The sequence below is a fragment of the Euprymna scolopes genome, chromosome 7 (assembly GCF_053919585.1).
Source record: "Euprymna scolopes isolate OS-2025 chromosome 7, ASM5391958v1, whole genome shotgun sequence".
NCBI lineage: Eukaryota > Metazoa > Mollusca > Cephalopoda > Sepiida > Sepiolidae > Euprymna > Euprymna scolopes.
The window spans coordinates 9,159,679-9,173,625 of record NC_136488.1 but is presented as its reverse complement, the minus strand read 5'-3'; the positions used below and the strand labels follow the sequence as shown (position 1 = coordinate 9,173,625).

General features: G+C 29.4%; 1 protein-coding gene across 1 annotated transcript in view; it reads right to left on the bottom strand.

Annotated features, from left to right (window-relative positions):
• LOC145279599 (uncharacterized) overlaps positions 1–13,947 on the bottom strand; it is a 1,226,395-nt gene that overhangs the window by 81,629 nt on the left and 1,130,819 nt on the right. Inside the window, exon 9 of the mRNA XM_080130763.1 lies at positions 8,944–9,108. Within this exon, the coding sequence (XP_079986889.1) occupies positions 8,944–9,108 (165 nt within the window). The remainder of the gene's footprint in view (positions 1–8,943; positions 9,109–13,947) is intronic.

Genomic DNA, 13,947 nt, shown 5'->3' with positions numbered 1-13,947 from the left:
GAGCGAGGGAGACTAATCGCAACAATACTCCATGTATGGACCAATAGTGGCTTTGTAGAGGCATGAGGTACTCTCGGATGTGAGTAATTTATGCCCGTGCTGCAACGGATAGGGGAATTAGCATTATAGTAAACAAATGTTTTGTAACATAAAATTGAAAAATATTTTGTGCAAATATTAAATGGCATCAAGCACAGGTTCGTATATATATATATATATATATATATATATATATATATATATATATATATATATATATATATATATATATATATATATATATACTAACGAAAACGCATAAGCTGTCAGAAAATAAATATTCTTTAAATGTACGTTGTTTAATATAAAATTAAAAACTTTATGAAAAAGACAATAAAAACAGGTTATATATGTAAGATGTCACCCTAAAATAAAATTTCTCAAATTAAAAAAAAAATTGCTAAAAAAATTAAAATGAGGCTTGCATGTCTGCGATTCCAGTGCTTAATATCTAAGTGCCAGAGCTTGATAGTAATTATAATTTATTATCGATACCCTACTATAAGTTTGTGTTTTTATAATCCTCAAGGGCTGATATCAAACAGTGAGTATTACAAAAACATGAAATTGGCGTAGGGAAAGATAAATATAATTTTTTTATACAGGGTGCTCGAGATGAATTTGGTTTCTTTTATCATTTCAGAATCATTTGATGTCTTAAAATTTGTAAGGTACAACGGATATTAGTGCAGTTAAGAGCTGGAGACCATAAGTTTGGAGGAGAATAGCTTGCTCGTATTATTTGAATTTTTCCGACTACTATTCTCATCTTGAGTGCTATATTCACAAGGACCCGTGGTTTAGTGGATAAAACACTTGGTAAAATTTAGTTGTAAGTTACACTCTTCTTGAGGTAAAAACTACAATCCACAATGCAGGCAACACTCAAAATATAATTGCGGATTAAGAATTCTATCCAATCATGGCTAATGGAACGAGAGCATGCTACACCCGTCGGTTAAGTAAAGGGTCCCGTTCGAAATTCAGTGCAAATTTCTGAGTTCGACGAAAATATTCCAACGTTCGTCAACATACATGTGAAGAAGGTCGGAATTTACATCAACCGAAACGTTGTAAAAATAACACTCAAGATGAAAACAGTAGTCGGAAAAATCCAAATAATACGGATAAAAAATTCCGAAACAGGTTTGCATAATGATTCACGTCGAATAAAAACTTCAGATGCCTTAGCTGCAACTCAGTGTTACATGAATATTTGAAATACTTAGATGTAAGCTGGAGAATTGCGACAAATATGTGGAAGCAGTGTAATGCTTTGAAGTCCGCACAACAAAATTTGTTGAAAAACCACAAAAAAAGAAAAGAAACAAAAAGCGCGGAAAAATTCTGACAAAGCAATGCAGATTATAACGAGAAATTGATGTCTGAGTGGTGACTATAAAGAAAGCGCTAAATGAGGATCTCCAATCAAAAGAGTTGTAAAATCCAAGTGCTCACCATCGATGCTCAGGAGAACCGCATTACAAAAGCCAAGATACTCCTCAACACAGTAAAGCATCCAGTCAAGCAGTGGATGCTTTGCTTCTTCTTAGGACAAGTTCCAGAACATAGTCTACACGAAGTCTTGAGCGTTATAAATAGCATGTTTCTTCAAATTGTGATGGTCTTTCAGTTTATTTTTTATAGCGAAAGACACGTTATTCCGTTCGATATCGTCCAAAAGATATTTCAGGCTCAATTCGGATGAGTATACTTGGTTGTCAAACAATGGACAAAGTGACTGCAACAAAATCATGGGTGTAGAAGCAGCTGTGGTTTGGTTGTTTTGTTTTACGCCATATGAAGCCTTTTTTTTAATGCCGAATCCGGTTATTTTGGTAAAAGTTTTTATGTTTCAAAGTAGTTATATCTTCAAATATTTATTCATGGTGTTTGAAGAGGAAAGTTGTTGTTTTTAGCTTTGCAGAACATGACTGAGTTTTGCAAAGGGAAATCAAAAGACAATAACATAAATGTTTTGTGCATTTAAGGTCAGGAATTTGGTATCTTAAGACAGCCCTTACATGGTAGCACCAAACCGGCAGTAAGAAAAAACTTTACAAACGGTTGTCTTAGAACTGTCAGAACTTTACCAGACTCAGGATCTGTTCTTTTCCCAACTGGTATCATTGAAACTCATGGACTATTATGTGTGACGTATCGCCTACAGAACCGAGGACAAGCTAATTTCTAGAATCGAACTTGTTCAAGTGCCGCTATTAATATAGTGAATACGGCGTGTATCAGGTTCAGATACCACCAGTGAGTTGTGTACGAGTGATCAGCATTGAAAAGTTACACTAAGAGATTCACTCTGACGTTTGAGAATATATCATTGACTATATTTCTCTCGAACATCCTGTACAATATTAATTCGTTTGCAACTAATATATCAGGCAAAGCATTCTATAAAAGAAAATTTTCAGTAAAAAAATAAAATAGTTCAAAAATAGCAAAAACATAAAATAATAAAAAAATTAACTGAAATATAAAAATAGAATGTTAAGAGATAAGGTCTTTATATTTGTATGGTGTTCCATGAAATGAAATATTTTCTGTATCCAATCCCGATTCATGCAATATTGAACTGAAATCGCGTGCTTATTCTCAGTAGAAATTTGTACATATTAGATATTAAGAAAAAAAAAAACCTGTCCGAATTGAACAGCTCCGGTGAAATCACCTTATAGGATTTCTGGAATAAAAGAAAAAGAAACAAAGTTTTTAAAACAACGGAGCAAACAATTAAGACGAGAGAAAAAAAAGGAAAGGCAAATGGAGGGTTTAAATAAGGAGGAGGAGGAGAAGAGGGAGAAGGCGGTTGTTTGGAAGATGAAGACAAAGATGACGGAAGACGATTAGAAGAACTAAAATTAACAATAAATATATTTTTGAATCATCTATACCATAATTTAGGTCATAAAGGGTTTATATGGGATGAGTAGACATTAGTACATTTGAATAACGTGAGAGACGAACTAACTGACGTATATAAGAGTGCGATATCGATGGATACTCGTATGACATTAATCCCGAAGTGAAAAAATGTGTTAATAAAGCCAATAAAGGAATACTTGTATCTTTATAAAGCGTTGTTGCGCTCGTTTCTTCCTCACAAACAATTTTGTAAAAAACTATATAAACGAGGGTTTCAGACTTTTTTGTACAGACATTTAAAATTGTCGTAGACTCTTGAAAATTTAGTATGTTATTGCTATATATCTTATGAGATGACTGACCAATTTTTTCAAATTTTAGCTTCAAATGAACAGCCACAACAGAGATTGGAATACACACCACTGTCACAGTTGAATTTCAAAAGTCTGGAAATTTATTGAAGGCACCTCATATGAGAAAACTGAGTTAAATTCAAAGAGATAGAAATACATATTTAAATATATGGATTATAAGAAGAAAGAATTATAAGTTTTGTGATGTATGATGAAAGATTTAAAAAGTAGCCACTTGCCCACTAAAGTAATAACGATGTTTTTTTTTTACTTTGGGCTGATTCTCATCAAGGCCAGAAACCACTCTAGGATAATGCTTAATAAGATGGAATGATTGTCAGCCGAAATTTGTCAATGCAGTGAATTAAGTTTGGTTACTTAGGAAACTATTTATATCAAGTATTTTTTTACATTGAAATCGATTATGTAGCAGTTTACAGGGAAGCAATACTGTGGTGATGTGTGTTCACAAAGGGGACGATCTTACAAAGAAGCTGTGTCCATGGAAAATCTGATTGACGCTAGGCCCATGCATGAAGAAGGGAATATATTTCTCGTGGTGACGAGTTCTTGCTGTGAATGTCTTACAAGAAGAATTGGAGCTCAGTCGAGCATCTATAAACATAACCACAGTGTAAAGAGACGAGTACTGTAAATGAAAGAAAACTTCATTGCAAGAGAAAAACATAAAAATATAGAATTCAATAAAAAATAAATTTACACCCGGTTCAGTGCATATCTTCGTAAAAGATGACAATAAAATTTTAATCCAGTCAACCTATATCCAAAATTACTAATAATTTTAGATATTGACCGGGCAACACCCAGAGGGGTGCTGGTCGACGATTATAATTATCATTTTTTATTATTTTTTATTTATTTATTTATTTATTTAATGATAATAATAATAATAATAATAATAATAATAATAATAATAATAATAATAATAATAATAATTTAAGCCAACATGTTTGTCATGTTTATTTATGTAAAATACTAAAAATATATTTAAAATATATATTTATTTACATTAATTTAGGAAGAAATAATAGTTGACAATTATTTTTACGGAAAATGAAAGGGTAATTTCGTAATAGTATTAGGTTGGTGCAAAAATAATGTCGTTCTTTACGTATATATCTGATAAAAAACGACATTATTTTTGCACTAGTCTAATACTAATCCTAACATACATTCATTAATTCAATTTTTAACGCGAAATTGTACAGATTGATATAGAAAACGCCATAGAATTTGTATATACTAATGAAGACAGAAAAAAGACAAAAACCTCATAATTAGCTTTTAAGACTATTAAACCTACACGCGTGAATTGTGTGGTATAAATTCTTCAATGACCGATAACAAAAAAAAACAAAAAAAAAACGAAAAAGTGTAGCAAGAAAACGGATACCACACTTTATCTTTAGCCAAAACGTCGAACTAGTGTTGGACATTAACAATTATTGATCTGCAATTTGAATACGATTTAATCAATAGCTTAATATAAGGATATTTCACTGATATTAACATCTTCTAAGTGAACTTTAGATACCACTGAATTAAGGCTTTTATCCTACTAGATTTATCTATATAATATTTTTTTAGCGTAGTTGTCACTTTGTTTTTTCTGTTCGTTCCATTTTTTGTATAGTTCTTTTTATGAGGCGCAGTAAACTAAGTATTATGGCATCCGTTCAATGCACAGTTACGGATGATTAGAAATTAATAGGGACTAGCAGAACACGGTAGTGAAATTTTTTAAATTCATATTGTGAATAAAATCGATAAAAAATAAATAACGACGAATTTAAAATAATTTTTTTTAACAAATTACTTTTTTTACTTTTAAAGCTAAAAAGAATTGATTTAAAAAATTAAAAAGATTTTTCCAATAAAAATTCAGCACAACGCATTATTTTTCTAAATAATTTTTGTATAAATTATATAAAAAAAAACAAATGTCAATTCACTTGCACATTTTGTTAATTTTAAAAAGAAACTATAATAAAAACTAGTCTCCTCTCAATATGACTTTTTAAAGTTATAAAATAGCCAATTTGAAACCGTAAACAGACAGCCATTTTTTTTCGAACATTTTTGAAGAGAAAATAGTTTTAATGATTTTTAACTGATAAAGAAAAACTATAAAGGGAGGTAATTCATTTCTCATCAATTATGTTTGCGATGGTGATGTCACAAGACATTGAATGTATGGACAAATAAATTAATATTTACATTAGTATTTAATGCAAAAATGAGCACAAACTTAATCATATTACACCATCAATTTGGCATAAATCACTCATTCTAAGTACACAGGCATTTTTAACTGGCTAAATATAGTCATTATATAATTTTCAATGTACGGGACGCATGGACAGAAACTATTAATAAATGCTTGCAATGTATTACTGCAATATAATTACGACAATTAACAAATCAGATAAATGTATAAAATTAGATTCCAATTAAATAGAAATATTTATTTTATACATTATTTAATCATTTGAATTTTTTGAGTAATTTGCATATTTTATTATTTTTTTTGCGGACTATTATCCTTATCTTTTTTATAGTTGTTATTTAACGACGTTTCAGATAACTATTCCTCTGGCCTTCGTCAAGTTGTTAGCATTCCTATTTCGTCGCGGTTAACAAACTGACGAAGGCCAGAGAAATAGTTGGCCGAAACGTCGTTAAACAACAATAAATAAAAAAATAAGGATAATAGTCCGCAAAAAAACAAATAAAATTTATTTTTATGTTTTAAAATACAAAACCTATTTATTCACCGGAAGTTGTGATGCGTTTAGATTATTATCGTACATATTAAAAAAAATTACTAGATATTTTAGAAATAATTTGCGTATCGGATTGGTTCGTATTCTTAACTCGGTTATTTTATAAATGATATTTTGGTATGGGTTCTTTAGAATTGTCTGGTCTATTCCTTGTTTTATTTGTTTCACTCGTTATTCCAGTGGTTTCTACCAATTCACTGTTTTGATAGCTCATTGTAATAATTTCCAGTAACTGCAAGCTTGTGGAACTCTTTTCCTGCTGACGGTTTCCCTCTCTACTTTTAACTTTGGTCTTTACTCCCTTTCTGCTGACTGCTTTAATTTTACTTATAATGTTGGCTCTTTTCAAGAATAAAATCTTTTTTTTTTTACAAGGTGATCACCACTTATCAAGACCCGGAAGCCACTCAACGGTAAGGGTTATTGCATGTACAGTACGTTAGTGTGGGGATTTAATAAAAGTCTTATCTTTGCGATAATCCTTTTTTTTTTTTAGCTTCTTACATCAAAATGCTTCACACTATGTCTTGGACGATTTCTATAAAAAATAATCGGAAAGCATTTGTTTTTGGATATTTAAATAACCGATTTTAACATAAATACATAAGCAAATATACTGCACTTTTTCAGAAAATATCTTATTGCAATGATTCCTCTTTTCCATATTTGTTAATGTCGCAAACTATATACAAGTTAATAATTTGGATGATTTCAAGTATTTTGTGGAAGAAAACGTTTATTATGGCGTCTATTCATCTTTCTTTAAGAAACTGAAGATTTTCTTTTAAATGAATATTTACCTTCTTATTAACTTATTCATAAGTTGGAAAGCTACAATAAACATCCATATGAATACTTTGACCTTAGTTGCTGATTTCAAAAGGCGAAGAATTAAAAGATACATCTGCCTATACCTTTAATGCTAGCTTTATTTATGGTGTCTTTTACATATATTAAAACCCTTCCCAATACTTTGCTGATGAGGAAACTTTGTTTGTTAAAAATACTATGTGTAAAAACTATTGCCCGTGGCTTAATGTCTACCACAATAAAAACACTGTTTTCCGAAACGATCGTACAAATTATTGATTTTGCTGTTGTTCCTTCTTGTGAAACGGATTTTTAATTTAATTCTAATTTGAATTTTAAATTATCAATCACATAATTGAATATTTTATATATATATATATAATATAAAGCTGAACGTCTGTGTGTGTGTGTGTGTATGTGTGTGTGTGTGTCTGGTCACGAATAGGCTCCTATATTGTTGACTATTATAGAAAACTGATCACATATAATGATAGAAAATGTAGCGAGGCACAGGAATGTGTATGTTTGATCTGGCATAATGATGATTTATTAAAATGTTGGGGTCTGCGTTCGCGCCTGGTCCACAAAGTATGGAAATAAAAAATTTAAAAATTAACAAAAAAAAAAGTTTTTTTGATATAGATGTACATAATAATACATTGGTATGTTTCAACTTAAATAGGGATGGTATAATAAAATTGTGGGGTCTGCGTTCGCGCCTGGTATCCATAGAATGGAAATAGGCACAAACTTTAATAAAGACTTTTCATATCTATCTGCGTAAGTATACATTGATAATTATGTTTCAGTTTGACGAAATATGGTATAATAAAATTATGGGGGGTTCGTTCGCGCCTGACCTCCATAGAATGGAAATATGTCACAAAGTTTAACAAAATTTTTAATATAGATCCACAGAATATTGTGATAAGTGTTTCAGTGTGAACAGGTATGGTATGATAAATTATGGGGTTTATCTATATTATTTTTACTTTCATCATATTTTGCTTTGGTTTTGATACCCCCAAATTCGAAGCTATCTCTTTACAACCCTTCTTTTCATAACCTATCATACTTTCATAAATCAGAGTCCATTTTCTGTAGGCTGTTTTTGAACCCAGTCAACGACGGATACTTTTGGTAGTATATATATATATATATATATATATATATATATATATATATATATATATATATATACGTTCACTAGTGGTTTTTGCTTTCGCAAAATTCAGTGCAGGAAGTAACAATTACTACTTGTCGGGAGATTCGAACCCAGCTTTTTACAAAGGCACCAGTAACTAGATTTGTTTAAACGTTATCTACGGACCAGTATCAATTGCCACGAATATTAAGGGAAAATTAACATTTAGAAATTCCAAATGCAGGCACAACTATAAGAGTATTCAAACGAGAGAGAGAGAGAGAGAGAGAGAGAGAGAGAGAGAGAGAGAGAGAGAGAGAGAGAGAGGGCCATCAAAAGGAAAAATGAAAATAGGAAGAGGCGTTATATGAAGGTAATCTAAAACGTGCATAGGTTAACCATGATTGAGCTGTAAAATATTGTACAAATTCATTTAAAGTATTCGTAGTAATAGCTGCGTTGTTTCTTTCCCATATATAATTGTTAAAGATATCGTAGCTACTTGTTTCGAAAATAGACGGAAGTTGTTATTATGGGTTTATTAGCAATTAATGGAAAAAAAAAGTTTAATCCCAAATGTTTTAATGCTGAGGTGTTTGCTACATTGTGGGATGCCATACCAGTATTCCAGTGGGTTGCTAAGGTTAATAACAGGATATGCTTTCTATGACCAGAAATTTAATTGGAAAGAAATAATGCAGTTATTAATATGAACAGTTGAAAATAATATATTCAAATGTCTATAGCTCAAGAACCATTCATTGATAATCAGTCTATGAAATCTTCAGCCTTTCCTTTAAAGTAAAGAAATATAATCAGATTGGAAAAATGGTAAAAAAATGTCAACGTGTACGTTAAGAAAAAGACCAGAATTTGCAGATTTTAAACGCAAGAATTTAATATTTTTTTAATTTACCTGTTCAAAGATTCAGAAATCTCATCATCTCCCGCCATGAAAGCTTTGCGAAGTTGTCTTGGCACCATTGGTGACTGTACATTGTTCGTCACTTGAGAAGAACGATCACGCCGCCTGGTGGAAAAGCGGCTAACAAAAGATGTATTGTTCTTCCAACGGGGCTCTCTGCAAAAGAAACAATCGCAAAGGTCATAACGAAAGACACTTGAATCATTTCAAAGCTAAATAAAGCAAAGATATAATTATTAGGGCTCTGACAACAGAATATTCATGTCATTATTTTGACTCTCGGGTATAAATCCGACACAGTTGGATACACTTAATCCAGTAAGAACCACACCTGTCTATATAAAAGCATATAAGATCTTAACGGATATATACTCAAGAGTCAAAACAATAAAAAGAATATGCTGTTGTCATAGCTCTAATAATTATAACAGAGCGAATGTGAGCGCGTATGAAAACATCAGCAGCAGCCAAAGGATGGATTATAAACGATCATGTTAGCAGCAGGAGTGGCGTTTGAACGCGTATGCAAATTGGCAAGTGCGCTTGGGCTTGCGTCTGAAGAAAAAGAAAAAAAGGATAACGTGGTCGGCGCCAAAGAAGATGGACGCGTAAAGTGAAGGCAAGAATGGGCTGACTGTGGCCAGCTTGAAGTCAGAAGAAAGAAGGTGGCCAAAAAATGGACGTATAAAAATAGCTGTTAAGTGACTTTTCAGCTGGTGTTGATACCGGGAGGAAGTAAAACGGTAATAAACGACTTAAGTTTAAAAAAAAAGAAAAGCAGAATCGGATTTATTTATTTTTATTTGTTGGTTCTTTTTAGATGATGCCGGACAGCGTTGGGGGGGTCTAAGAGAGGTTTGAACTGTAATAAACACGGTTCGAGCGTAACAGCCACATTGCACAATTGCTTGACTTTTCTTTGATTACTATTGTGACTATTTCTAAATGTTGTTATCTTTAATTTTACTCTATGATTTTCTGCTATATAGAACATATCTTCATGACAACATTATCATGGACGTCCCTCGAATCAAATATGCAGATTCGCAGGAACTTTTTTCGTAGGTTGTTATCTGAGAAGACAGTTCAGTTGAAGATCCACTTAGCCTATAATAATTCGGGCATATGTTCTTGTTTAGCAATTGTGTGCGTGATTGATGTTTGTAGTCATTATTCTTGCTGCTCTCAGTTCAGCATGATGCCATTCTATTTTGGAACTTTCAACACCAATCATTGTTCAATTTTTCCTCCCTGATCTGTCGAGGGCACTCACCTCCCATGTGTGATAAATTTCACTCTTCTTCATATCATCCGTCAAACAATTCTAGTAACGGTCTGCCTTTCAATTCTCGTAGCTCCCTAAATTTACTTCAGAATAAAATGTATGACTGGTTGCTCATCCTTATAACGCGTCAGCCCATCTCCAAGACTCTATACTTGAGCAAGCACCAGAACATTTACCTTTGTTGGTTTGATGATCTTGCGAGTTAATCTGTATGTAAATTCTTAAAAGTTTTTAATATATTTTTTGGGGGGGATTCTATAAGATTCTTGGAGTATGTCTTTCAGATCTGCGGTACATACGAGAGTATTGGATCGATACATTAAGATTTTGGCATCAAAATGTAAATCGATACATGTAGTATTTGTATTAAACATAAAAGTAGAAATCGTTATACAGAATTTTAACATTCACTAAACAACTGTAAAACATGTAATAATAAAAACACTTTATCAAAATCGAAACCGAATCGACTGAAGACTTAAGAATTCGTGTATATAGACACATAATACTTGAATTTGCATTAAACGCAGGGTTGTTTTCCGGTGTTTTGATTTAGAAGATTTATTAAGTAAAATAATCATTTGCGTTTTGTTTCGCCGAACATGTATTAGGTTGGCAACTAAGTTATTGTCGTCTTTAAATCTACATTTTTTAAAAGTAAAATAAAAACTAAAAACTACTTAAAAAGTGAAACAAAAAATAAAAACTATTTAAAAAGTAAAATAAAAACTAAAAACTATTTAGAAAGTGAAATAAAAACTAAAAACTATTTACAAAGTAAAATAAAAACTAAAAACAATTTAAAAAGTAAAATAAAAACTAAAAACTATTTAAAAAGTAAAATAAAAACTAAAAACTATTTAGAAAGTAAAATAAAAACTAAAAACTATTTAAAAAGTAAAATAAAAACTAAAACTATTTAAAAAGTAAAATAAAAACTAAAAACTATTTACAAAGTAAAATAAAAACTAAAAACAATTTAAAAAGTAAAATAAAAACTAAAAACTATTTAAAAAGTAAAATAAAAACTAAAAACTATTTAGAAAGTAAAATAAAAACTAAAAACTATTTAAAAAGTAAAATAAAAACTAAAACTATTTAAAAAGTAAAATAAAAACTAAAAACTATTTAGAAAGTGAAATAAAAACTAAAAACTATTTACAAAGTAAAATAAAAACTAAAAACTATTTAAAAAGTAAAATAAAAACTAAAAACTTTTTAAAAAGTAAAATAAAAACTAAAAACTATTTAAAAAGTAAAATAAAAACTAAAAACTATTTAAAAAGTAAAACAAAAACTAAAAACTATTCAAAAAGTAAAATAAAAACTAAAAACTATTTAAAAAGTAAAATAAAAACTAAAAACTATTTAAAAAGTAAAATAAAAACTAAAAACTATTTAAAAAGTAAAATAAAAACTAAAAACTATTTAAAAAGTAAAATAAAAACTAAAAACTATTTAAAAAGTAAAATAAAAACTAAAAACTATTTAAAAAGTAAAATAAAAACTAAAAACTATTTAAAAAGTAAAATAAAAACTAAAAACTATTTAAAAAGTAAAATAAAAACTAAAAACTTTTTAAAAAGTAAAATAAAAACTAAAAACTATTTAAAAAGTAAAATAAAAACAAAAAACTATTTAAAAAGTAAAATAAAAACTAAAAACTATTTAAAAAGTAAAATAAAAACTATTTAAAAAGTAAAACAAAAACTAAAAACTATTTAAAAAGTAAAACAAAAACTAAAAACTATTTAAAAAGTAAAATAAAAACTAAAAACTATTTAGAAAGTAAAAGAAAAACTAAAAACTATTTAAAAAGTAAAGTAAAATAAAAACTAAAAACTATTTAAAAAGTAAAATAAAAACTAAAAAGAATTTAAAAAGTAAAATAAAAACTAAAAACTATTTAAAAAGTAAAATAAAAACTAAAAACTATTTAAAAAGTAAAACAAAAACTAAAAACTATTTAAAAAGTAAAATAAAAACTAAAAACTATTTAAAAAGTAAAATAAAAACTAAAAACTATTTAAAAAGTAAAATAAAAACTAAAAACTATTTAAAAAGTAAAATAAAAACTAAAAACTTTTTAAAAAGTAAAATAAAAACTAAAAACTATTTAAAAAGTAAAACAAAAACTAAAAACTATTTAAAAAGTAAAACTAAAAACTATTTACAAAATAAAAAAAACTATTTCATCAATAATGTATTCTCCATTTATATTCACAACTTTTTCCCGACATGCAACAAAATTTTAAATACCTTTTTAAAGTTGAAATCATTTGATTTTGATTCGAAAAATAAAATATTACAAATTAAGTTTAAAAACATAATATATTTAAAAAACGGCAATAACTTAGTATCGAACCCAATAAAATGTGTGTTTGAATAAGAAATACAAGTTATTAAAAGTTATTTAAAGTTATAAAAAAGTCGTCCTTGTGTTCTTTCCGGATGGGCAAAATTTTGCCGGTAATTAGAAAATCAATCGTTGACAAATTTCTAGCAAGTTTTCAACTAAAATCCAACTTTGATAATTAAATTCGTTTAGTACAAAACTTTTGTGGTTGTGATAATATTACGAAGAATACTAATACGCAGATATGTCCGTTTCGTATTCGTTTTAATAAATACTGAATTATCTCCCTTTAATGTTTGGTATTCACACATATGCATATTGTAACATACACAGAGCGTATATTATATTAGAGATTATTTTATTGATGATGAAGTTAACTATATATTCACTTCCGTCCGATTGGTTGTGTTATAAATTACTATGACATTATAGAGTTCATTCCCGTGTTCAAGATGTGTATTGCGGCCATCTGTATGTAAATATTGCGTTTAAACCAACTAACAACCTTTTCAAAAATACTGTTCTTATACTCATAACGTGATCCTGTGCGACTAAGCGACTAATTACTCTTTTACAAACGTGTGATTTAATTGTTAGTATTTACAGTAATTAAATGATAGTCTCATCTGGAATCAGTAGGCTTATCTTGTCATTCAATTCGTGAACCGTTTTCATCACCATTTCCACAATAACAGTAATTAACTACATGAACCAACAATTGCGACGATCATTATGTAGTATGTTCTATAAAACATGATGATATCATTTACTGTAATATACATATATATACATACATATATACATATATATATATATATATATATATATATATCTCAAATGGGTTTAAAGAATGTGAATAGATTCTTTATGTCGGGATTTATCAGATATATAAAGCTCAACATTGTTGAGCTTTATATATCTGATAAGATGCATTCGGCTTCGAAATGCCTAGGTATAAAGAGCCCTTCTTTCTATATGTTTTTCCTTGTTGAACTGACAAATTGGGTTATACCTATATTTATTTTATTATATCTTAAATTTATTTTTAACGCCCGTGCGCGCACACACACATATATGCGTGAATCAGCACACTCCAGTCTAGCAGCGAGTCATGAACCACCTACACAACACAGAAGCGGCGACTCAATGCCTCCCGCATTCGTAGTCTCCACACCATTCTAGCACATCTTGAAGATAAGGTATTTAACACTAAGTCCTATCCCGCATTTTCACTCTCCTCAAATACCGCGGTCTTTTTGCTTGAACCATGTCTATCACATGGAAAATAGACACATTCTAAATGACACAGTTTAGATAGAATGCTATCATCTAGAAAAAAAGGTCTACTGGCCGC